The sequence below is a fragment of the Chiloscyllium punctatum genome, chromosome 15, assembly GCF_047496795.1.
Source record: "Chiloscyllium punctatum isolate Juve2018m chromosome 15, sChiPun1.3, whole genome shotgun sequence".
NCBI classification, from domain to species: Eukaryota; Metazoa; Chordata; class Chondrichthyes; order Orectolobiformes; family Hemiscylliidae; genus Chiloscyllium; species Chiloscyllium punctatum.
Window position 1 is genome coordinate 72,704,560 of NC_092753.1, and position 26,235 is coordinate 72,730,794.

Here is a 26,235-nt window from a genome sequence, read left to right on the forward strand (position 1 = left end):
AGTTTGAAGGTCTTGCAAGCATTGTCCATCCAATTGAAGCATTCAAAATTAGAGATCACATTTGAATTTATGGGGCAACTTGGACATACTATGCTTCACTTTGCATGCTCTACAATAAATATTCACATTATAACAAACAAATGACATAGTCTGTATTAATTTACTGTCAAATAAACTTGCAGCTATACAGTCTCCTGGCTCAGGTTCAAAATATGTTTTAACCTTCAGTCTAAACACATCCAAGTGTTAATGCGATTAGAACCGATGAGCCATACTGCTGCCAGTAAGCTAGATACCAGTTTGGTTACATCATAACGAACACATGAGATGTCTTTGATTTTACTTGTCTGATTTATGGGTTTACAGTGAGTTTTATGACTTTCTACTAGCTAGCTGTTAGTGAATGCTGTAATGTCACCAAAATGAAAGAAAATAAATGGAATGCACTCTTTCTGTGGGGAAGGAGTAAGTGCTTTTGTGCTTTTAAAGTAAAAAGTATTAGCATAGAGATCATCTCAGTCCCTGAACAGTATAAGCCATGGTAATGAATAGAAATATAGGTCAGGAACAGGCCTTTCATCCATTCATGTCTGTGTTGACCATGTTGCCATTCTAAACTAATCCCTTCTGTTTGCACATGATCCATATCCCTCTATTCCCTACCTGTTATGTGTCTGTCTAAATGCCTCTTAAACATTGCTATCATATCTGCTTCTACCAACTCCTCAGTCAGTGCATTCCAGGCACCTGCCACCCTCTGTATAAAAACAAAAATTTCTCACATGTCCTTTAAACATTCCCCTTCTCACTTTAAGCCTCTGCCTCCTAGTACTTGCCATTTCCACTCTGGGGAGAAAGATTCTGACTATCTACGCTACCCATGCCTCTCATAATCTTATATATTTCTATCAGGTCACTCCTCAGCCTTCGCTCTAGCAAAAGCAATTGATATTTGCCTAACTTCTCCTTATAGAGAATACACTCCAATCCAAGCAACCTCCTGGTAAACTTTTACAACTTCTCCAGAGCTTCCAGATCCTTCTTCAATGTGACCAGAACAGCACACAATACTGCAAATGACGCCGAACTAAAGTTCTATACAGCTGCAACATGACTTGTCAACTCGTATACACAATGCTCTCACTGATGAAAGCAAACATGCTGTACACCTACCTTACCACTTTGTTCACTTGCGTTGCCACTTTCAGAGAGCTATGGACTTGCACCCCAAGATCTCTCTGTATATTAATGCTCTTAAGGCTCATATATTTACCTCTTCAATTTGACCTTCCATCACATTTCACTTGTCCGCATTAAACTCTATCTGCCATTTCTCCATGGAACTTTCTAGCTGACCTATATCCTGCTGTGTCCTTAGACAACCTTCCTCACTATCCAGAGCTCCATCAATTTTCATGTCATCGCGCAACCACTTTCATTCAAGTCATTTATAGAAGTTATAAACAACAGAGGGTCCAGCTCTGATCCTGACAGAAAACCACTGGTCAAAGACCCCCAGGCAGAAAAGCACCCCTCCAATTACCTCTGTCTTCTATGATCCAGACAGTTTTGTATCCAACTTGCCAATTCACCATGGATCTCATGGGACTTAATCTCCTGGATCAGCCCACCATCAGGGACCTGCTTTAGTAAAGTCCATGTAGACAACATCTATTTCCTTACCCTCATCAATCATCTATGGCACCTCCTCAAAAGAACTCAATCAGATTAGACGGACAAGACCTCCCCCATATAAAGCCATTCTTTTAGGAAAATCAGGTGAGATGTCCACTGAGGACCTTCCTGATGTCAAGTACCATTTTTCAATCAAGAGTTGGATGACAAGATGAGAATCTCACTGAGCAGTGAGAGGTATATTTTCACAGCTAATCACTCATTATGACCTGGTTACATACATAATCTTGTTTCTTTAATATGCAGTCTTCCACCCACCATACAGAAATGGACACTGAATTTCCAGCACAAAATGTCACAGCAGCTACAACCAGCACTTGAACCTCAATTTCCATTTTGGACATCAGTGACCAACATGTCAGGGCATACACCACGGGCAGTGACTACATAAAGCCTATGTACACTGACATTGACATCTGACATGTATTAGCCTCACTGCATCCTAAGGCTCATTTTCAATCATTTCCCTTCTGTACTTCAGTGCTGTTCTTTGGACTGCACTAGCATCACTCATTGCAATGCTACTTTATGGACAAGGGCATTGTTATTTGGACTTGGTGCATCTTAGTGCTGCTTGTTCCTTCCTGTTAGCACTCACATCCTCCCTATGTACTGACATAGATGCTTTCTGCAGCTCTGAACTGCCTTTCTTTTTGATACTTTGCCAGCGCTAAAGGTTACAGTGTCCTGATTCTCTTTTAGTGTAGATGCAAAGCCAGGCAGCATGTCATAGTTGTCAGCAATGACCAGTTAAAGGAGTGGGTATGTTTCTGTATGGCAGTATGCAATGTCAGTGTTACAGCAGCATCAAATACCAGTCCTGTGTGTTCCAAACCCAACTCGTGCTTCACTAAATGGCCATGTCTCAAAGTCTAAAGCAAGTAGATACAGTCACAACCAGCGATACTCCCTATAGGCAGGGGATCCCAGCATAGTAAGTGAAGGTCTGTGGCTTGCATACGGTCAGTCAGCCAGTTGGCACAGTCAAGGTCAGGGAGTCAATACCTTTTAGTCCAGAGAGAAGGTCATGGTCATCCCTGTTGAAGGGGTTTTTAAGAGCCCGGCACTGCAGGAGGGAAGCTGGGAAACATAATTGTGGGGATTGGAAAAAGAATGCTGGGATGCACAGGGAGTTGCAATTGTGAATAGGAGTTGGAGGGTGGTGGGTGGTAAGTCAATAGATAATAAGTGGAGACAATAGATCATTGAAGGGAAAGGGCTAATGTGAGTGTTGGCAGTCAGCATCACACTATCTTTAATGGGTGGGGACGGTGAAGAAGTGGACTAGTAGATCTGCCATGTCTACCCCTAGGGCTGAGGTGTAACAGGGACAAAACACTTGGATAGATGGGTTTGGGAGGTGCATAGCTTTGTGCATGAGAAATCATATCTCATAATGTTCATTGAGTTTTTTGAGGATGGAGCCAAAAACAATTGAGGGCAGAGCAGTAGACATTGTCTACAAGGACATGTAAAGCCTTTGACAAGATTTCGCATGGTAGATGGATTAGTAAAGTTAGGTCATTTGGGAATCAGGGAGAGTTTGCTAATTGGATGCAAAATTGCCTTGAGGGTAGGAAGCATGGTGGTGGAGAGCTGTTATTCGGACTGGAGGCATGTGACCAGTGGTGTTCTGCAGGGATTGGTGCTGAGTCCACTATTTGTTATTTTCGTAAAGGAGTTGAATGAGAATTTAGGAGGCATGGTTTGTAAGTTTGCAGATGATGCTAAAATTGTTGGTATCGTCGACAGTGAGGGTTATCTCAGGTTATAAAGAGATCTCCATCAATTGGGTCAGGGGGCTGAGGAGTGACAGATGGAGTTTAATTTGGATAAAAGTGAGGTATTACATTTTGGTAAAACAAGCAAAGGCAGGACCTGATCTCCTACAGTTAATGGTAGGGCCCTGGGTAGTGTTGTTGAACAGAGAGACCTAAGGGTTCAGATACATAGTTCTTTGAAAGTTACATCACAAGTAGATAGAGTGATTAAGAAGGTGTTTAGTCTACTGCCTTCATTGATCTGATCTTTGAGTGTTGGAGTTGGGACATCAAGTTGTGGTTGTGCAGGATGTTGGTGAGACCTCTTCTGGAGTACTGTACATTTCTGATCACCCTGCTATATGAAGGATATTATTAAACTGGAGAGGGTTCGGAAAAGATTTACGAGGATGTTGCAGGGAATGGAAGGGTTGAGTTATAAGGGGAGCCTGGATAAGCTGAGACTTTTTTCACTGGAGTGTAGAAGGTTGAGTGGTGACCTTATAGAGGTTTATAAAACCTAGGGTGGAGGAGTTCAAAACTAGGGCGTGTATTTTTAAGGTGATAGGAGAAAGATTTAAAAGGGACCTGAAAGTTAACGTTTTCACACAGAGGGCGATCGTATGTGACATGAACTGCCAGCGGTAGTGCTGGATGTAGGTACTGTTAAAACCTTTAAAAGACATTTGGATAGGTAGATGAATAGAAAAGGTTTAGAGGGGTATGGCGAAAGTGAGGACTACAGATGCTGGAGATCAGATGATCTTCATCAGGAATCTTGATGAAGGGCTCCTGCCCGAAACGTCAATTTTCCTGCTCCTTAGATGCTGCCTGACCTGCTGTGCTTTTCCAGCACCACTCTAATCTTGACTTAGAGGGGTTTGGGCCAAATGCAGGTAATGGAACTAGTTTGGCTTGGAAAATCTGGTTGGCATGGATTAGTTGGACCGAAGGATCTGTTTCTGTGCTCTATGAGACTGTATAATTCCAGTAAAGGATGTGATGCACAATGAATTGCCACATGGAAAGATTGACCCTAATTACCAATGCAGCAGTCAGCTGCCAGTCACCAATAGCCTACACATGGTGCAAGAGCTGCTCATCTCTCATTTTGGTCCATCAACCATCATGTTATACTAAGGAAGGCTCGGCTGCACATCTTCAATGTTGTAGTTGTAGCTAGGCAGACAACTCATGCACAGCTGGTCAAGAAGAGTTGATATATATTAGCTAAGGTGTTGATTTACTTGCAGTTATGTCATCCCTGCTACCTATGTGCCCTCAGAAGATTGTTGTCTTTTGCTCTCAATATGTCTCCATGCTGTTCTGGACTCTTCCACTGGACTGGAAGGGCCCTGCCCTACGGTGGACCCTGTTGAATTTGGGGTTCTGGGTCAGGCTGAGGATGGTAGGCAGAGTGCAGGTGGAACAAGAGGCCACCTCTGGAGTGTTCTGACAGGCAATTTCTGTGGGGACTGTCTGTGGTTTCTCCTTTGGCTGCATGTCTACTGGCACTGACCTGTCTCCTTGTGAGGAAAGGGTACCCACATTGAGCTCCCCTCTATCTCCCCCATCAAGTTGCTGTTGATGCTGAGCTACAGTGGCGAAGTTAACGGAATGCAGATCTGTGTACATATCCAGCAGACTCGGAGATTGCTGGGCCTGGCTCACCATTGCAGCCACCAAACTCACCGAGGAAGCAGCCAGCACTTTGCAATCATATTGTGGCCGAACAAGTGCCAATCCCTGGCAGTCCTCCTGGCAAAATAGCTGCTGAGCTGACAGGGCCTGAGCTGGTGGGTTGTGCAGGAAGCAGCTTTGCCTGTGCTGCCTCTGAAACTTTATTTAATTTCAAAAATATACATTATTCACAAAAAAAAACTTTGTATATCTATCTAGTCACAAATGAAGTTCAGTTCTGTATTGAACTGAATACAGAAGCATTTGAAAGAAGCAAACATTATGTATTCAAAACACTATCCAAACAAACCAAGATTATATTTATATGCGTTTGAGGCACTAAGAGGGTCCAGTAACTGAACCAACCCTCACTTAATTTCAGCAGAAAGTCCTCAGACTGTAGTCTTTCCCCATTATGCCTTGGTAGCAGCTGCCCCAAGCTTTAGTGCATCTCTCAGCATTTAGTCCTGGACCCTGGTATGCACCAGTCTGCAACACTTGGTCAAGATCAACTCCTTGTTCTGGAAAGCCAGCAAGTCTTGGGCAGATCAATGAGTGTCTTTCACCAGGTTGATGGTCATCCCATGCTCAGTCATGTTTGGCTCGGTGTGCATCCTGGGGAACAACCCATAGAGCACAGAGTCCCGCATCACAGAGCTGCTCAGGACGAACTTTGACAGAAACCACTGCATCTTTCTCCAGATGTTCTTCACAAAGGCCCATTCCAGCAGGAGATGTGTGACAGTCTCAAAACCCCACAACTGCTTCAAGGGCAGAGTATGGTTGCTCAGACCAACTGGGTGCACATGAAGAATTTCCCAGGTCGAGCCCTTCTCACCACCAGCCAAGCAATGTCTTGGTGCTTGTTCCCAAACTCACTCCCTCTGAGGTGCACCCATTGAGGACAGCGGATTTCCTTTTGTGAACTTCTTTTTAGAATCATTCTTACTGAGGCTAATTTGTTTAAGTCCAGATTTATTAATTAATTTAGTTTGGATCAAATTATTTGAATTTACTTAATTTATATATTTAATAGTTGAGATGCAAAACATTTATTGTCCAGTGCAACTATAGTTTGGGAGGTATCATTAAGAGCTTCTTTGTGATCATTTCGTAACTAGGATGTCTCCAGTGAAGTTTCTGTACATTCGTATCAAGCGATGAGACATGTGCACTATATTATTATTATTATTATTATTTCAGCTGGCAATATCTTCTTTTGTTATGTCTGTTTCAATGTACAGGGATCTGCCCTGACAGTGTCCTTGGAGACTTTATTTTTGTTCAAGTTTTTGGCTGAGTATTGGCTGACATGGAAAACTATGCATTTACCTTGAACGTGTTTACTGAATAACTTCTATTTTTTAAGTTTTATTTTACAAAGAAGTAGCTGGTTTACATATGGTCAAACATGCTGTTCTGAAGCCAATAATTTGGAAGTATTTTCACTTGAAATCTGTATTTCTTTTGAAACTGCATAGCGATTGCGGTAGAACCTCAATGATCCAGCATTCGATTATCCAAATATCTGATTATCCGGTAAGATCGCAAGGTCCCAATGCTTGTTATCTGGCATTCAATTATCCGAAATTTGATTAACCAAATTAAATACTCCCCACCCATGTCATTTGGATAATCGAGGTTCCTCTGTATTGTTTTTTCAAGGGATTGGTTATTAAATACAGTATTCTCATGGCTGACCATTGCTCCCATCAGTTTTCAGTTTGGTGGAATGGAAATCTAGAAGTTTTAGCTCAAGTTTTCAATGCCCTTGATATAACAAGTTAGCGTAGGAATTCTCTGAAATTCAGTTGCACATTTTGTTTCGGTAGATTCTTACAGGCTGTCAGTAGCTAACAGATATGAAAGTGTAAATTCTTTTCCTTCTTTTACAGGATTCAACGTTCAATCAGACATGTGAGGTAAGTAACTTCAAAAATCTGCATTATATAATCCATCTCGTAGCCTGCATTACTGACAAGGTGAGAGGAATTTGAGCCTTATAGGTGCATTTTATTCTGTCTCCCTGTGAATTTTGACTTGTAGCTATCTAAAGTGTGCAGTGAAGGAGGGCTAAATGAAACAAAATGTCATTCTTAGTTTTGCTGCTTGGGAGATTCCTCCAGAACTTCTATAATATAAGAATTCATTGATTGCCATTGTGCTTCAGAACTCTAGGGATATAAAACCATGTTTGCCTTATGTCTAATTTTCTGCACTGACAGTTCTCCAGATCTCACCCAAAAGGTTTATTGTCCTTAGCCATCACAGTTGACTCAAGTGCCTTCCTTAAATGTTCACATCTGCATATTTTCTAACAGAAAATCACTTCATAAAGGTGGGAACCTCATTGAATTTCCACTGTGCTCTCCTCTGATTGTGCCTGGAGTACCCCAGTTATATTGCGATTAAAACCAGCAAAAAGCCAGTGCTCAAAAAAAAAACTGCAGATGCTGGAAAACTGAAATAGGAATGGAAATTGCAAGAGAAATGCAGTAGGTTTGCATCTGTAGAGAGAAAGGATGTTTCAGATCCAGTGACCCTGCCTCAGAACCTTGTTCAGTTCTGAGAAAGGGCCATGTACCCAAAGTGTTAACTCTTCTTTCTCTCTCCATGGATGTTGCCACACCTACCAATAACCGAAGTTGGGACTACTGGTGTCGTGAGTTTAGCTTTTGCTCATGACCATGGCAAGAAGTTTACAAAAGGAGGTTTTGGCTCTAATTTAAATGACATGCAATATCAGTATCTGAGTTGGACTACAGCAATTCAAGTGGGAAGCTCACCACAACCACCATCTCCAGGCCATTTATAATAAATGATTGCACAGCCAGTGAACATTTACATCCATTGAGTTTCAAACTCTTGTCTACTGAAGGTCGTCTCAATTAAGCTCAGTCTGGTTTGTGGCCTACAGCGTGTTGTGCAGAAGGTGACGTTACGCTTGGTGAAAATCTCATCCGTCTTGTTGGAAGGCTGCTACATTTGGTTGTTTGCCTGCACAGTTGTGCAAAGCGCAGTATTACAAGGATTATGCAGCAAACCGTCTGAAATGTACTGCAAAGTGACTCCAGACCAGTTGAGCATCAGAACTTTATGAAGGCCTATCATTTGCTCCATGATGGCACCAGTGGTAGAATGGCTGTATTGTATCTACATTCTGCCACAGTCAAGGGGTTGTGTAGTGGAGTAATCAGTTGCAAAGGATAGCCCTTGTCATGAGGCTGGAGCAAGAAGGTTCTCAAGGCAGTAGGCATCATAATAGTTCCCAGGTCGTAGATCTCCAAGATGTAGTACTGATGATCACTGATGATTTGTGTGTTGATGGAATGGAAACCTTTTCTGTTGATGGAGGCAACTGCAATGATATGGTGCTGTCAATGTGATATGTATAACGAATAGCGCCCCACATCGGAGGAAAGGTAGCTATGTTGGTAAAGCATACTGCCAGGGCTGCAGCACAGATCTCATGTGAGCAGAGTGATCTGTTACAAGTTACTACAGTAATAGGCTTGATGCAATGCCAATAAAAGAATTTGCACAAGATAGGAGCTCATGTTATTGCAGTTTATGTATTGGCATGGATTGATAATTCGTTAACAAACAGAAGACTGGGAATCAGCATTAATGGATCTTTTTCAGGTTAGAATGACATAACTAGGCATCCACAAGGATCAGTACAAGACCCTTGATTACTTACTCTCTATGTTAATGATTTGGGGGAGGGGGCAGGGTCTAACATGTCAAAATTTACTGGCGACGCAAAAATAATTATGAGGACATCCTGTGATGAGGACATAAGGTATCTGGAAGGGGATATAAATAAAGTAATTGATTGGGTAAAAACTGGGCAGATGGAGTTTAATGTGGGAAAGTACAAGGTCATATGCAGACTCCAAAATGTGCAGCATAGAACAGTCAAAAATGTTATCCCTCATGCACAGCAAATAATTAAGAAGGCAAATGGAATTCTGGTCTTCACCGCTAGGCAATTGGAATTTAAAATTAGGGGAGTCTTGTTATAACTGTACAAGGTGTTGGTGAAGCTAAACCTGGAGTAATGGGTACAGTTTTTGTCCCCCTATTTAAGAAAGGCTACACTTACATTGGGGTGTTGACAGGGTGGATGTGGAGAAGATGCTTCATTTTCTAGGGGGAGTTGCAAACTAGCGAACAAGGTTACAGAATAAGGAAACACTCAATTTCTTCACCATGACTAGTGAATGTCTAGAATTCTGTATCCTGAGAGTTGTGGAGCTTACATCATTGTAAGCACTTAAAGATGCGGGAGCTAGATTTTTGCGTAAAATCAGAATTGAGAGCTATGAGGAGCTGACACAAAAGAGGAACATAGCCTGATCTTATAGAATGGCAGGACAGGCTTGAGGTGCTGAATGGCCTACCCCTGCTCCTATTTCTTACATTTACTCTGGGTGTGGTTGTAGCCATTTTCCATTTCTGTTGTACATTTATGATTTGCATAAAGATGGAAAGCAACACAGTTGGCACAATCGAAAAGAAACAGCCTCTCCAAACCTCTGTGTTCCTTGTTGGTAGATATCCTGCGTATTCCCACTGAATGCTTCTATGCCAACAATCCTGCTGTGTTGTCCCCTCTTTGAAGCCAGAGCAGTTGTTACTGTCAGTGGCCCCCAACTCCCTCACCTCCCATAGTAATCAGTGTACTTCAGAACAGTACATCTCCCACCCTTGTATGGTGAAAAGAACCCTCTTCATATTTATTGTCCCCTCAGCATTCCGATATGCTGTCTCCGATCCACATTGTTGAATTCCTCACTTTTCCTACCATAGCAGTGACCCATGATAATCCCCCTCGACTCTCACTGAGCTGACGCCAGGACTGGCTGAGGCCTACTTGCTGCACAACGTGCCTGGACAGCCCTGGCTGATAAATGACTGGTTCCTGACTGATCTCTATGCAGCTCCCTGACTGACTTATTAACCAAAGCCTAGATTGACGTGTAGGACTGAAGGTGGCCTACTCCACAGGCTGCAGAGATATGGAACCCCTGCTCAACTCAAGCAGCTGGCTGACCATGTCCAAGCCCCAGGACTGGGATCCAACACTGCCCTTGAATGATTGTGGCAGTACTCCCTGACTGATCAGAGTTCCTTTTCTTTAAAGAGGACTTCACCTCTTAGATAATGAGATAGGATAATTTGGTTGAAGAACACATTCACTATATTTGCTGGATAAGCTGTTAGCACATGCTGTAGGTATCTCCTTGATATTAAATGGTGCCACAGAGCAATGAGCCTGTCCGCTTGACTGATTACTGCTGACATCTATGACAAGCTGCATGTCTTTATGTCTCTACTAAACAGCCTGGCAAGACAGATATATGGTGAGCTTGAGAATTCTGTACGTGTTGATAAAATTCTAAAACGGCAAAGCAGGGATGCTGTGCCACGTCTAGTATGTGCAAGGTGAGTGAGCAGTCAGCAAACAAACAAGGAACCCTGAGCTGCATGTTGCTCTAATCTATTAGATGTGCCTCTGTCCTTGTGAACAAAGTATCCTGGCAGCAGCACTTTGGAAGGTTCAGTGCACTCCAAAGTTGAAGTGGAGAACTGTATTCTAAGTAGGTCAGAGATGTGACAAAATGGTGTGGTGATACTGGTGCATGTCTTTTGCCAGCCTTCGCGGATGGGGGTTGGTGCAGTCAGGCACTGTCCTTGGAGCTGAGGATTTGGGGACTGCGATCGAACTTGGAGGTCTGGAAGAACCAGTGATGAGTTGGAGCCACCAGCTACCATTTCCAACTTCTTTGTCAGCATGTGTCATTGTGTAGTTTCTATCTCATACTTGGGTGAATAGGAAATTGTATATTAGTGAGGTGAGGTTAAGTACTAATGACATATAAAAAGACCTCTCGCCACTAGTTTGCACTACTTTGTTCTTGCTGCTCAAAACCTGGTTGCAGAATTGGAACTTTTTTTGCTCAACATTGACAATCCCATTTTCCTGACCTTTCCACATTATCCTAGCTGAATGGCCATTGCATATCTCATTCAGGGCCTGGGATATTTCAACCCCATTGTGATTAAGGTTAGGTCTATTCTGTCTGATCATTTCACTTATTACTGTTTGTGCGACATGTTCCATGTAAATTTACTGCTGTGTTCTTGTGCAACATTGACTGCACCTCTAAAATACTTCAGTTTCTGTAGAACACTTTTGGATGTCCTGACGTCATTATATAAGTTCCCAGTTTAACCAATTTTTACAGAATTTACTGAGCTGTATTGTTTGTGTTCATAGGATCTTTTTTTTTCACAGGTACAGATCTGTCAGTTTAGCTGTAAAAAGGTTGAGGAATCTTACATTTTCCACATAACAGGTAAAGGAGCAATATTTCAATTTTGAACTCTGAAGAGTATGCTGTTTTTGAACAAGTTAAATGAAGGACTTTAATGTAATACACATGTATTTTTCATATAAGTTTTCTAAATATGTATTTGCGTAATTGGTTCCAGCATCTTCTCACCCTTGAGCTATTGCAGCTGTTTTCTTCTTGGGAGGTTAACTGGAGTCAAGGTTAAAAGGTTTACATCTTATCAAAGTGGGGAAGTCAATGCCAAAGGCAGCATATTTTTTGATTTTGCTTTTCTTGACATCTTGGGTATTTCTTGGCTGTCCAATTTGGGTGCAAAGAGACCTCTCTTCCCTTCTCTGATTCTGCTTTTTGATAAGAATTGATAAAAAATTGATAAGCATACAGGAAATAGATAAAAAGTAGATCTAGTAAGACTCTCATCATTCTGAATTGAGGTTATAATGATTTATACTGCAGATGACAACCAACCAGAGACAGGAAAAAAATCTCGAAAGCAACAAATCAATTAAAGGAAAGGTTAAAAGAAGCCCATAAATACAATAATCTCAAAAACAAAAATGAACATAAGTACTGCAGAGAAATTAATCTGTGGAATTTATTAAGAGCATTTAAATTTAAGAGCTAAATCTCCCAAATAACATGCAACATCCCATTAAGGTTTTTTTTAGTCAACTTACATGGATTACTGGTGGAGAAGACAAAATGGCAGTTATGGTTTCTTTATATACTGATATAACATTTGAAAGGCTTAATAAATTTCTCTTGGTGTTGCTCTCAATATATGAATAAAGTAAAGAAAGTTTTGCTGTGCATTTGTGAACAAACAGCTTTGGGGCTTGTTTGCTGAATTCTTGTGGTCAAGACAAAATCAGAATTTGCTGGAAAAACTCAGCGGGTTCGGCAGCATCTGTGGAGAGAAAGTGAGGACTGCAGATGCTGGATCAGGATGAAGAGTTTCTGCCCAAAATGTTGACTTTCTTGTTCCTTCGATGCTGCCTAACCTGCTGTGCTTTTCCAGCACCACACCTTTTGCCTCTGTGGAGAGAAATGAGAGTTAATGTCTCAGGTCCAGGCACTCTTCCTCAGAACTCATACTTGTGAGATAGAATCTAGCAGAATTTACCATGTTATTAATTGAAGCAATCAGTTGAAAATGAATTCCCATTGAGTTTTTCACTTTTAGTCCATGTACACTCTTGTGATTTGCTTTTTGTCCATTTTCAAAATGACTTAGTTTACCTAAGATCAATAGAAATTGGTTTAAAGGAAATATATCTCTCCCATTTTCCAGCTAATGAATGTTATACAAATATGGCATCTTCACAGTGGAATTTAATACTTGTTCAGCATTCTTCTAGAAATAAGCACTTCTGTTTGTTATCACAAAATGAATTGCAGTTTTGACTGACTTCTCTCCTTTCTAATATGAGAGACATTGTGTTCCTTGCAGCCATTTTTCAATTCTGATTAGCCATCTCAGCCCAAACCCTACTTGACTGATTGATTGATTTTATTGTTACATGTACCTACAGACAATGAAAAGCTTTGTTTGTGAGCATTACAGGCAGATTATAGTAAGCAAGGACATACAGATCATAGGGTGAAAAAAAAAGCTAGACATGTGCTAGGCATGTGCAAGGCAAGATCAGCATTATTGATGTTAGGGAGTACATTCATAGTCCATTAACAGCAGTGAAGAAGCTGTTCTTGACTCTGCTGGTGCATGTGTTCAAGCTTTTGTATCTTCTGCCTGATGGAAGAGGTTGTAGAAAAGAATTGCTGGGGTGCGATGAGTCTTTGGTAACTACTTTTCTTGTCTTCTTCCTAATTCTACTTGCCCTCTCCTTTTGAATGTACTTATAGTTAATATGACATTGATAAACTCTCATTACTGATGTTCAGTTAGTTAAATGTTGACATAATATTTCTATTTTTTTTCTGCATGGATCAGTAAAAGGATTTTTTTATAATCCAGCTATTTACAATTTGTAATGGTCCATTGATTCACTACATTGTTGAAGATACTGTCTGGAAAAAAAAGAAACATAGTATCGAACAAATTCACACAATAGCAATTGGATTACAATAGTCAACATCTTATACTTATTAGATTTAAAGGAGAAAGAGAATCCTCATTGGGCTTGCTTGAAATTTGATTGACAAAGAAACCATAATGAAAAGGCTGTTTTGCAGTAAAATGCTGTGATCTGTGTTAAGATGTATCAAGATTGCATTCAATGTTTTTCAGATTTTCAGAAGTGATCAATGAGTTTTTTTTGTCACTTTCAAATATTGCTTTCTGTTTTATTTCTTTAGAGTCACTGAATGATCCCCATCCTCCTGTGGCAAGTTTAATACACAGTACATCCATTCTTGTAAAATGGGAACGAGCAAACTCATCAGCAGTAAGATACATTCTTCAGTGGAGATACAAAGGACTACCTGGGAAATGGATTTACACTGAAGTATGTATTTACTAATGAGCCACAACAATTCCAATACTTCTGTATGTTTTAAGAGTTTGCATTAAAATTCAGAATATAAATATAGAAATTTGTTGCAGTTTCCACAATCCCCAGAAGCTACTTAACATTATGGATTGTCGAAAATTCATGTTGATTGAATAGTTGAAATGTAAAATGTCTGTTTTGAATTTTGATGACAATTTCCAGATTTGCAATTGAATACTTCAATTTCAGTTTGCAACAAACATCTTTTTGGACCCAGAACTTTAGCTGCCTATCTTGTATCCCTCTGCAACAAATATTTTATATTGATTAATGTACATAGAATTGTCCCATTCAATTAAACAATGGATAGATATTTGCAAGTTTTTGCTATTTAATTTGGAATGCATATGAAGAATAGGAGTACATTTAATTAAAGTTTGTTCATTGAAGTTATTTTCTTAAAGCCTTTATGTTTTAGTTCTGTTTTCACCTTGTTACTTTGAAAGACAAATATATTCAAAAGTAAAATTGTGTTGAATTAACAGTAAAGAAAATACAGTCTAAGTTGTGGCATCCTTGGAAACTTTGTAAAGCGATTGATCTGATGTTTGTATGATCTACTGTTTGCACAGGTTATTGAAGATGCAATATATAACATAACAAAATTGCACCCGTATACTGAGTACGTCTTTCGAGTGATGTGGGTAGTAGCAGACAGACTGTATAAATACTCAACTGAAAGTCGCTCTTACAGAACCAAACCATATGGTGGTATGTTATTTTAAAGAAGAATATTTCGATAGAAGTAAGATGTATCTTTGCACTGCTTTAAAAATGCACTGCTTTCAAAGTATGTGTTTTTGTAAAATGTCGAGAAAGTTGTTCAGAACCAAACATGACAATTAGTGGATATTTATATTTTTAGCACCAGATACACAAATTATATGGGTTACATGTTCAATTGGGTGAGCAACCCTACATTTTAACTTATCTTCATACTAGTTTTAAAGACGTCTATATTTTGACATATGCTTGGACTGATTAGAGGACATGATCTTATAGTTTGCCTATACCTGGCTTGTTTCCTTTAGTCAAAATTTTTCTCACTTGGATTTTCATCGAGAATTTGTTCAAGATCATGGCAAATGGAATAGAGTACAGTGAAGTGTGATGTTATTCACTTTGTCAAGAAAATACCATTAAAGCAGCATTTGGTTCATTATGACGGACTGGGAAATTATTGCATTCAAAGGGCTTTGGAGTCCTTGCATATAAGTAAATTATAGAATCCCTACAGTGCAGAAAGAGGCCATTTTAGCCCATTGAGTCTGCATTGACCCTCCACAGAGCATCTGATCCAGTCACTCCCCCATCCTATCCCAGTAAGCCTGCACAGAGATTTTACGATGACTAGCCCACGTAAGGAGGCATGGTGGCACAGTGGTTAGCACTACTGCCTCACAGCCCCAGAGACCCGGGTTCAATTCCCGACTCAGGCGACTGACTGTGTGGAATTTGCACATTCTCCCCATGTTTGCGTGGGTTTCCTCCGGGTGCTCCGGTTTCCTCCCACAGTCCAAAGATGTGTAGGTTAGGTGAATTGGCCATGTTAAATTGTCCGTAGTGTTAGTTAAAGGGGTAAATGTAGGGTAATGGGTGGGTTGTGCTTCGGCGGGTCGGTGTGGACTTGTTGGGCTGAAGGGCCTGTTTCCACACTCTAAGTAATCTAATCTAATCTAAGCTGCACAACCCTGGATATTACAGGGACATTACTTTAGCATGGTCAATCCACCTAACCTGCACACCTCTGGACTGAGAGAGGAACCCGGTGCAGCCAAAGGAAACCCACGCATATATGGGAAGAATGTGTAAACTCCATATAGACAGTCATCGAAGCCTGAAATCAAAGTCAGGTTCCTGGCACTGTTAGGTAGCAGTGCTAAACACTGAGCTACCATGCTGCCCCAAACAGAAACTAACAGAAACCGCAAGTTAATAGGCATACTCAACAAAGAATGGCAGGTTAGCTTTTACTGCAAGGAGAATAGAATATAAGTGTACTGCAGTTATGCTACAGTTTTACAGGGTTACACCAGATTCTCTCCTTACTTTAAGATATAATGTAGTAAGAAGCATTTCTGAGATGGTTCAACAGGTTGATTTCTGGATGAAGGGGTTACCTTATTTGGAAAGCCTGAGCTAATTGAGCCTACACCCAATGGAGTTTAGGTGAATGAGAGTGGTCTAATGCAAACATACAAGATCCTGATGGGACTTGAAAGGGTGGATGCTGAGTTGATCTTTTTTCTCCTGTGGGACTTTAGGCCAAATGGACATAGTTTAAAACTGAGGAGTGTTCTACTATAGATGGAGATAATGAGATTTTTATTCCTGTCAAAGCCATTAGTAGTGGAGGTGAAGAAATGTGATTCCTGAACTAGCCAATCTAGAATTGAGCATCATAGTTTCAGGGGAAGGTGTCAATCATTGAAGACTGACTTGAGAAATGTCTTTATTGAACGGGTTGTAACCCTATGGAATTCTCTATCCCAGTGAGCTGTTTTTGCTCATATGTTGATGAGTGTATAGGTTAATAGATTTTAAATACTAAGGAAATTAAGGGATAAGGGGGGGTAGAACATCAGTCATTATATTTTTGAATGGCCAATTAGCCTTGTGCAGTAACTAAGTGGCTTAGTGCAGCTTCTATTGCCTACATCATCTCCATCCTTTCTTGCTGAGCTCTAATGTCAGCATGCTAGCTCAGAATTGATTTTGAATTAATAATACTGCATCAATGAGCTCTAGAATTTGTATGTCATATTCATTGCTGAAATAATAATTGCACATTCTAAATCAGAGGCTGATCATATTGGGGAAAATGAACTTCACAAGAGCTCTGTGGCAGTAAGCAACGTTGAGGAAGTAGTCAAGAATAACGCTAATAAAAGTTCGTGGTGTAGGAGACAGGAGGATAATGCAAAGGTGATTTGTCAATAAAGCCATTTCATTTTTGGTACCCGAAGGTCAATTTTCAGTAGTCATTCTGTTTTAAAGATGCAAAGATAGTGTCTTTATAGTCCTACCAGACCATAGGGCTGCTGTCTCATTAGAAGAAGATGACTGGTTGTGATTTACCCTGAGGGTCACCACATCTCAGGTAAGGGGGTCAGTTAGCTTAGTTGGCTGGATGGCTGGTTTGCAATGCAGATAGATACCAACAGTGTGGATTTATTGCACTGGCTGAGGTCACTGTGAAGTATTCTCCTTCTCAAACTCTCCTCTTGCCTGAGGTTTAGTGACTCTCCGGTTAAGCTGCCAAAGGTCATCTGTCTCTAATGAGAGAGTGGGACTATGGCCACTTTACCTTTTATCTTTTATCAAGATGTACTCTGTTCTATTTAACTTAAGGAAATGTGATTTCATTTCAATTGCAACTTAAAAAGCAGTTGTGAGCTGCAGGAAATTATTTACAGTTTTGAACAATCCAGGGTGGGTATTTTCTTCACATTTTAATGTCAAATTATCCAACTGACAAAAAGGAGTAAAAAAATTTATATTTTGTGTGTGTTTTGTTTTAGTTCCATCATCAGCACCTGTAATTGTTAGGATTGAAAGTCCCAGTCCTACCTCAGTGGTTGTTGAATGGAAACCACCCATGTTTCTTAATGGACCATTAATTGGTTACCATATTGAGCTCGAGAGTGGTACCGAACATTTGCTCAGGGATGCAACTAAGGATCAACTGTGTTTTTCTATTTATCCTACTAAGCCAGACACAGCATACAGGTATTTTATGCATAAATATGTGCTTGTATGTCTTTAACAAATATATGATATAAGATACTCTAGTTGAACAATATGATACCTTTGGATTTTCAGAACAAGTCTTGTCTTTGGTAATGTTACTTTGAGGTAGTTTGCCACTAAAATGATCAAATCTATCAAAATACTCTCTAATGCTACATCTAAACCTATTTTTAAAATTGGATAACTTATGTTTATAAAAGAATGAAAATATTTAGGGATCAAGAATTCAGAAATTTACTTTTATTGTCTTCTATGAAATTGGAAATATACAAACTGCACATTCTATAGGGAACTACAGTACAACCTCGATTATCTGAACACCAATTATCTGAATTTTGGATTATCCGAACAAGATCTCAAGGTCCCGTACAAACAGCATTAGGCAACTCAGCATTCAGTTATCAGTTAAATGTCATTATGGCGTACATTGTCAGATGACGGAGAAATGTTTGCTAGCCAGCACTCAAATTACTGTTTGTTTGCAATAGATCAGTTATTGGTTAAACGGCTTTTTGGCTTGCATTGGTGGATAACCGAGAAATGTTCAGATAACCGGCACTCGTAAATTACCGCCTGTTTATGATTAGATCAGTTATCCAAAAGATCAGTTATCCAAACAAAGTACTCCCCGTCTGTCTCGTTTGGATAATCGAGGTTCTGCTGCATATGTTGCAAAAAAAAAGTTTATGTTTAAATAATTTTCTTCTGTGTCAATCATCTGTTTGGACAAACTAGAGATTTTTATGTGAAAATATAGGTTGTCCATAGCTGCAAGAAATACTAAAGGAATTGGACCTCGAGCCAGTATGAATGTGAGCACTTTGCCTCAACCAGGTAATTAATTTATTAAATGCTTACTGAAAATAATGGTGCCTTTTTGGATTAAAATTGTACTCGCATGTTTGTTTACAGTATGTATTTGTAACATGTCTTCTTGTTCTTCAAACAAAATCCTTTTCCATCAACTAATGAGATTTCTATTCCAATGCCAGTTTATGCTCTGCCTTCCTTACTTGAGGGGCATTGATTTTATTGCAGTGTAAGCACTAGCACAGTCTGGTTGTTCCAAATGATCATTTTCCATCTTAGTTATTCCATGCAATTGTAGTGGAAAAGCTTTACGTTTAGTTGAAATCTTGAAATGAGTTAACCATGGACGTGTAACATGCAGGCTAGCCAACTTGCCAACATATATCGCGCGTCCACCTGATAAATGTAGGTCAACATTGGCAACTTCCCTCAGGCATACTATTCCATTTTGTATGTTGCAAGTATTTTATGGACAGGATATTGACCATTATTATTTCCAGGCACCTTCTCTGTGAGTGTTCCTGCAGTACAAAAGTTTTGCCATGTGGTTACCTGCTCCCTTTAGCCAAAAATCAGGGAATCTGGCATAGTGCTGCTCCATCACTCTCTCATAAGATAATAAGAAATAGAAATAGGAGTGGGCTATTTTGCCCCTTGAACCTGTTCTGTCAATGAATAGGATCATGACTGATCGGCATTCCTCACATCCACTTTCCTCTCCTTTCCCCATAACCCTTAATTTCCCCTGCTGAATCTGTCTCAGCATTAAATATTCACAAGGGTCTGTCCTCACAGCCCTCTGTGGCAAGGAGTTCTAAATACAAACAAGCTCTGAGAGAAGAAATTCCACTTCATCTTGGTCTTAAACTAGTGCCTTTTATCCTGAGACTATGTCCTCTGGTCTTTGACTCTCCCATGAGGGGAAACATCCTCGTGGGCTGCACGGTGGCAGAGTGGTTAGCACTGCTGCCTCACAGCGCCAGAGACCCGGGTTCAATTCCCGACTCAGGCGACTGACTGTGTGGAGTTTGCACGTTCTCCCCGTGTCTGCGTGGGTTTCCTCCGGGTGCTCCGGTTTCCTCCCACAGTCCAAAGATGTGCAGGTCAGGTGAATTGGCCATGCTAAATTGCCCGTAGTGTTAGGTAAAGGGGTAAATGTAGGGGAATGGGTGGGTTGCGCTTCGGCGGGTCGGTGTGTACTTGTTGGGCTGAAGGGCCTGTTTCCACACTCTAAGTAATCTAATCTAATCTAATCTAATCTAATCCTCTCAGCATTTACCCTGGCAAACCCCTTAAGAATCTTTCATGTCTCAGTGGGATCACCTCTCTTCTTCTAAACTCCAATGAGTGACCTTTATTCATAAGACAATCCGTCCATACCAGGGATCATCCTAATAAACCTTCTCTGAACTGGCTCCAATAAAATAATATCTTTACATAAAAAACATGACCAAAACTGCTCACAGTGCTCCAGGACTCACCAGCACCTTGTACAACTGCAAAAAGACTTGCCTACATTTATACTCCAACCCCTTTGAAATAAGGGCCAACAATTCATTAGCGTTCCTGATCACCTGCTGCACCTATGTGTTAACTTTCTATGTTTCATGCACAAGTCCCCCAAGATACTTTTGTGTTGCAGCTTTCTTCAGTCTTTCTCCATTTAAATAATATTCTGTTCTTTTGTTCTCCCTTACAAAATGATCACGTTTGCATTTTTCCACATTATATTCCATTTGCCAATCTTTTTCCCCACTTAATTAACCTATCAATACCTCTCTGTAAACTTTGATTCCCTCTCATCTTTTCACCTATTTTAGTGTCATCTGCAAACTTGGCTACAGTACATTCACTTCCTTCCTCCAAGTCATTAATGTATTTTAACAGTTGTATACCCAGCAGTGATCCCTGTGGAATTTCACTAGTCAGAGCTCACTAACCTAAAAAAAAACCCTTACTCCCTCTCGCTATTTCCTTCCCATGAGCTGATTCTCTATCCATGCCACATGGTGGCTACATTGATTGGAAAATCAGTCTAATCTACATTATTTCTATCTAGAAAAGAAACTTGATTTGGATTTTATAAATAAGAGCCAAAATGTAAATGACAATTTGAGAGCTTAATTTCTGGAGATGTGTTTGGCCAGTTGTCAGTCTAGCTATGAATCACTAAAACATGTGCATTTCGGGTGGAACTAAAGAAAGTAGATCGATGTTCAATTCATCACATTTATATCATCTCTAATGTTGTGAATCATTAGTGACAGCAATTGCAGAAGAAATTTGTGACTCAGAACATAGAACTGTTGGACAAAGGGGGCTATGTAAGGATGTGCTATGTAAGTGGGGAATGAGATAGTGAAAATTTTGTTACACAAAGTGTTGAAATGTGTGAGGATCATAATTACACTGCTGTTTTGCCTAAAAATAACTAAAATCAAACAATTTACTGTTGCAGAACTGTCTGAAAACCTGGTACTCTGGCTGTCGAAACAAAATACCCTATATGAAAGTAAAGCTGGAGATTTGGAGGAGATGTTTTGTACCAGAACAGATTGGATTGGTAACAGCATTACTGGTACAGTTAATTCCTTCTTTCTTGTAGGTACAAACAAGCTCTCCAGTTTCCTGGCTGAGTCAGTGGATATCAAATGTCTAGCTACAAAAAAATCTTCAATATATACTTTTTTTTATTTGCAGTATTGATAAAATAAAAATAACATTTTAGATAATTAACAATATGCACTGAAGATGAGATTACATTTGTTGACGTAGCTACTTATTGTGAACTGGACTGCACTGCCTAAGAAAGTGGTGGAAGTAGGTTCAACAGTGAAATTAGCAGGGCTTTAGGCAATGAGTAGGGAAGCTAGACTATTTGCTAACTTCATTAAAAGAGATAGCTAAATGGAAAGTCACCAGAGTCCTACCAGATCATAAGGCTGCTCTCACCAGAGCTGACTGATAGAGGGTTAACCTGAGTGTCACTAGGCCTCAAGTGAGAGGAGAGGTTTAAAAAGGAGAGTCCTCCATGATTACCTCAGCTGGTGCTAGGATTGAACCCATACTGTTGGCATGCTTCTGCACCACAAAACAAGTCATCCAGCTAACTGACCCCAGCTTCAGTGGAGTGAATGACCTCCCTCTGTCTTTGTTTTTGTGAAAGCTATATGCAATATTCATGTAGTAACTGTATTTTAGGGCTCAATTTGATATTCTTGGGTACATATAAACAAGGGGTGTCAAGGGTAGAACATTTTGCTCCTTTTGGGTGCTCTGATGCCAATAGATTGGCTTCTAAGATTTTGTGAAAGCACATTATTAGCGCATTTAAAATAACTTTGCTCTGGAGTGGTTAATAGTGATGGGTGCTCAATGTGGTGGAAATATTTTACTTCCTGTTATAAACATTCTCTATCTTGAGGAACAGAACAGATTAGCTAATATATTTGAACAGGAAAATTGCATATATCACTCTCATATTATCATGAATTATAATGGGTTCAGTAGATTTTCTTATGGTGTGGAAACTACAGAACTGGTAATAGAGTCATAGAAAGATACAGCATGGAAACAGACCCTTCGGTCCAACTCGTCCATGCCGACCAGATATCCTAACCTAATCTAGTCCCATTTGCCAGCATTTGGCCCATATCCATCTAAACCCTTCCTATTCATATACCCATCCAGAAACCTTTTAAGTACAGCAATTGTACCAGCCTCCACCACTTCCTCTGGCAGCTCATTCCTTACAGGCACCATCTTCTGCGTAAAAAAGCTGCTCCTTACGTCCCTTTTATATCTTTCTCCTCTCACCCTGAACCTATGCCCTCTAGTTCTGGACTCCCCCACCCCAGGGAAAGACCTTGTCTGATATCCTAACCATGCCCCTCATAATTTTATAAACCTTTATAAGGTCACCCCTCAGCATCTGACGCTCCAGTGAAAACAGCCCCAGCTATTCATTTGGATTAGTTCTATTTAATCAGTTGATAACTTTGAAATAAAATACATCTTAGCTGAGTCTGAGGCATGATAATTATCTCCTTGGTATAACTTTAGTTTTTTTTATGACTTACTGCATTCATGTTAGTGGTGCAAACGCCTGGTGTAGGACCCTTGTTCTGCTATACAGAGCCTGGCAAACCAGCTGAAAAATGTTCCTTTGTATGTAGAGTAAGCAGTGATCTAATCAAGATGTTTAAAATAATAAAAGATTCGACAGAGTGGATAGATGGATGACAGTGATAGTGTCCCTGTCTCTAGGCTGTAAGTGCTGTGTTCAAGTTGCACACCATGACTTTTTGGCCATGTGCTTGCAATGTGGTCAAAGCAGGTTAGACATCAGCCTATAAATCCCTTTAATGCACATTATCAATGCACTGGTCCATGGCCCAATCCTCAGAAACAAGGATGTGAGAAAAGACAGGAGAAAATGAACACTGCAGTTGCTGGAAATCAGAGTCGAAAAGCACAGCAGGTCAGGCAGCATCCGAGGAGCAAAAGAATCGATGTTTCAGACATAAGCCCTTCATCAGGAATGTGAGAAAAGACAGACAAACAAATGTAGGGATGTTTTATCTTCTAGTTTGGGATTGAAGAACAACATCTCTCAATCTTAAATTAAAGTTCAGCCTTTTGGGACTTAAGTCAAGAAGCTTTTGTGTGGGGAACAAAATGGTTATGAAAATCTGGAACTATTGATTCCAAAAGCCTGAGAACTTTTGGACTGTTAAACTTTCAAGACTAAAATTGATTGATTTGAGGGTATTGTGGGATATGGATCAAAGATCGCGAAGTGGATTTGAGGTATAGTTCAGCTGTGATTTGATTAACTGATGGAGTAGTTTCAAGCCCAGTAACTAAACATGTCTTTATTTTTGTCCTTCCCACTCCCACCTTCAAATGGACTAGGTATATCTGGTGACATACGTAAGAAAGAGTTGTATATTTCGGAGGGGCCACACATTTGGGCACTATCAGTTGGCAGCTCTAACCATTCTCGTCTGATTTATCAGAGTGACAGATTTATCAGTGATCTCTCTGCAGACTGGCTCTACGGCAAGCTTTATTTTGTCATAGACAAACAGGTAAACATTCTTGATGCGTCCTTGTTTATGATGCTTCCTGACTAAGATGATAATTTCCAAGTTTTGTTTGCTACTTTACTCAAAAATGCATGACTCGATATATAATCTAGAAAGTTCCTCTTCTTGTTGCTCTTTGACAAATTGTGTTCTAGAAAGTTCTGCCTTATTTTACTTGCAAAAACATTATTGTCTGGTAAGTTGAAATTTCCAGTGATTATAGTTAGTTTTGTACCAATTGATTACTATTTCATTGCATAGTTCCTGATTTAAGGCATTCACCTGGCCTCGGCGGTCATTGGCACACCTCCAATAGTCACAAACAAAACGTTTATTCGTTCTGCGCAAAGCAATTCTGTGTCTGCTCATTGAGCTATTTCCATGGTGGGTTAATGTGCCTGTTTTCTGTGTGGTCCTCCCAAGGTCCTGCTATGATGATGCTTGCTGGAATTTTAATATTTGCCCATCCACCCACAATAAAATGCATGTAATTTGTTTAGCATTGGGTAGCCATTGACGTCTTGAGATGACATTGTAGTTTTGGCAATCCCATTGTATATGTTGAATGATAAAAAATTCATTAGTCTTTCTTTGTAGGTACTACGATGTGATGTGAGAAACTGCTCCACCGAAGTTGTCATTTCATTCACTTCTTCTCCAGTTAAGACAGTAGCAGATCCATTCAATGGGTGAGTCACATTGCCTATGTAAACCTGTGATCCCAGTTTTGCCAGCTATTTTCCCTGGTTTCTTATGAATTCAGCAATCTAATACGGGAGTTTTTATACCGCTGGAGTTTCAAGTCCTTTCTTCATCTTTCAGAATTGAGAGTTATGTTTCAGTAGCATTTTAAATTGGTTGTCTGTGGGCCAGGTAAAATTGCTATTTATCTTATTGATGTGTGTGTTGAATATTCTATATCTCGGACCTGTGTGAAGATGACACATCAGTTTCTCTGTGTGTAGGAATTGTATTTATAAGAGTATTTTTTCTAAATTGCCTGCTTTGTTATTACAGCTACTTGCTTTCAGCAACTTCTACAGTTTTTGTTTTTCTGAATTCACACCAAGTTTAACTTAACAAATGGAGTGTGCATCAATAGTAAATGGACTCATAATCAAACAGAGAAGAACTGAATACTACTATGTGTTGGTCAGTTTTTTTTCCCCTGGTTGGTTGAGGTTATTTTTATCTCCCTTGCTTTGTCTTTATTAATCAAGTGGTGTAAAATCTTTCTCCTTTTGTTTTGTTCAATTTCATTAAGCAATTAAAAAAAAATGTCACCATGACAGTTCTTCACCTGCCCCTTTTTTTATATTTTCAAGGGAATGAGGAACTGAGGGTTCCTGGCTTTGCCAGCAGTTGCTGCTCTCTCCCAAAGACTACTGCCTTTCGAGGAGGCAACAGTCTTGAACTATTGGAGTCCAAATGGTGAAGGCCCACTCAGTGCTTTTGGGGAGAAAGTTCCAAGGTTTTGTTCCAGTGATGGTTAAGCGATTGCAATCGGGCTCAGTCAGGATGGTGTGTGACTTGGAGGGGAACTTCAAGATGGTGGTATTCCCATGTATCTCAGCTCTTGTCCTTCTAAGCCTTTGAAGTCATAGGTTTGGAAAGTTCTGTCAGGAGATGCTTGATGTATTCCTGCAGCGCATCTTATAGATAGTATTCACGACCACTGCTGTACTAGGGTGTTTGGAGGGAATAGATATTTAGGGTGGCACGTGGAGTCCTGATCAAGTACGATGTTTTGTCTTGAATGGTGTTTGGACTTGAGAGTGCTGTTGATGTAGAACAGAGCCAGTCAAGTGTGGAATTGAAAAATCCAGCATTAGTTACGAATTTGTGTTGCAAACATTTCGTCCCCTGTCTAGGGGACATCCTCAGTGCTTGGGACCGTCCTGTGAAGCGCTTCTGTGATCTTTCCTCTGGCATTTGTAGTGGTTTGTCTCTGCCGCTTCTGGTTGTCAGTTCCAGCTGTCCGCTGCAGTGGCCGGTATATTGGGTCCAGGTCGATGTGCTTATTAATTGAATCTGTGGATGAGTGCCATGCCTCTAGGAATTCCCTAGCTGTTCTCTGTTTGGCTTGTCCTATAATAGTAGTGTTGTCCCAGTCGAATTCATGTTGCTTGTCATCTGCGTGTGTGGCTACTAAGGATAGCTGGTCGTGTCGTTTCTTGGCTAGTTGGTGTTCATGGATGCGGATCGTTAGCTGTCTTCCTGTTTGTCCTGTGTAGTGTTTTGTGCAGTCCTTGCATGGGATTTTGTACACTACATTGGTTTTGCTCATGCTGGGTATCCGGTCCTTCGTTCTGGTGAGTTGTCCGAGAGTGGCTGTTGGTTTGTGTGCTGTTATGAGTCCTAGTGGTCGCAGTAGTCTGGCTGTCAGTTCAGAAATGCTCTTGATGTATGGTAGTGTGGCTAATCCTTTGGGTCCATACATCAAGAGCATTTCCGAACTGACAGCCAGACTACTGCGACCACTAGGACTCATAACAGCACACAAACCAACAGCCACTCTCGGGCAACAACTCACCAGAACGAAGGACCGGATACCCAGCATGAGCAAAACCAATGTAGTGTACAA

The 26,235-nt window shown here is 40.3% G+C and overlaps 1 protein-coding gene across 1 annotated transcript in view; it reads left to right on the plus strand.

The window, feature by feature from the left end:
* LOC140485862 (proto-oncogene tyrosine-protein kinase ROS-like) overlaps window positions 1-26,235 on the plus strand; it is a 234,592-nt gene that overhangs the window by 33,983 nt on the left and 174,374 nt on the right. The window contains exons 4-12 of the mRNA XM_072584317.1: window positions 7,031-7,057; window positions 11,437-11,497; window positions 13,811-13,959; window positions 14,577-14,715; window positions 17,526-17,733; window positions 18,512-18,588; window positions 21,023-21,142; window positions 23,479-23,654; window positions 24,249-24,340. Coding sequence (XP_072440418.1) covers window positions 7,031-7,057; window positions 11,437-11,497; window positions 13,811-13,959; window positions 14,577-14,715; window positions 17,526-17,733; window positions 18,512-18,588; window positions 21,023-21,142; window positions 23,479-23,654; window positions 24,249-24,340 — 1,049 coding nt within the window. The remainder of the gene's footprint in view (window positions 1-7,030; window positions 7,058-11,436; window positions 11,498-13,810; window positions 13,960-14,576; window positions 14,716-17,525; window positions 17,734-18,511; window positions 18,589-21,022; window positions 21,143-23,478; window positions 23,655-24,248; window positions 24,341-26,235) is intronic.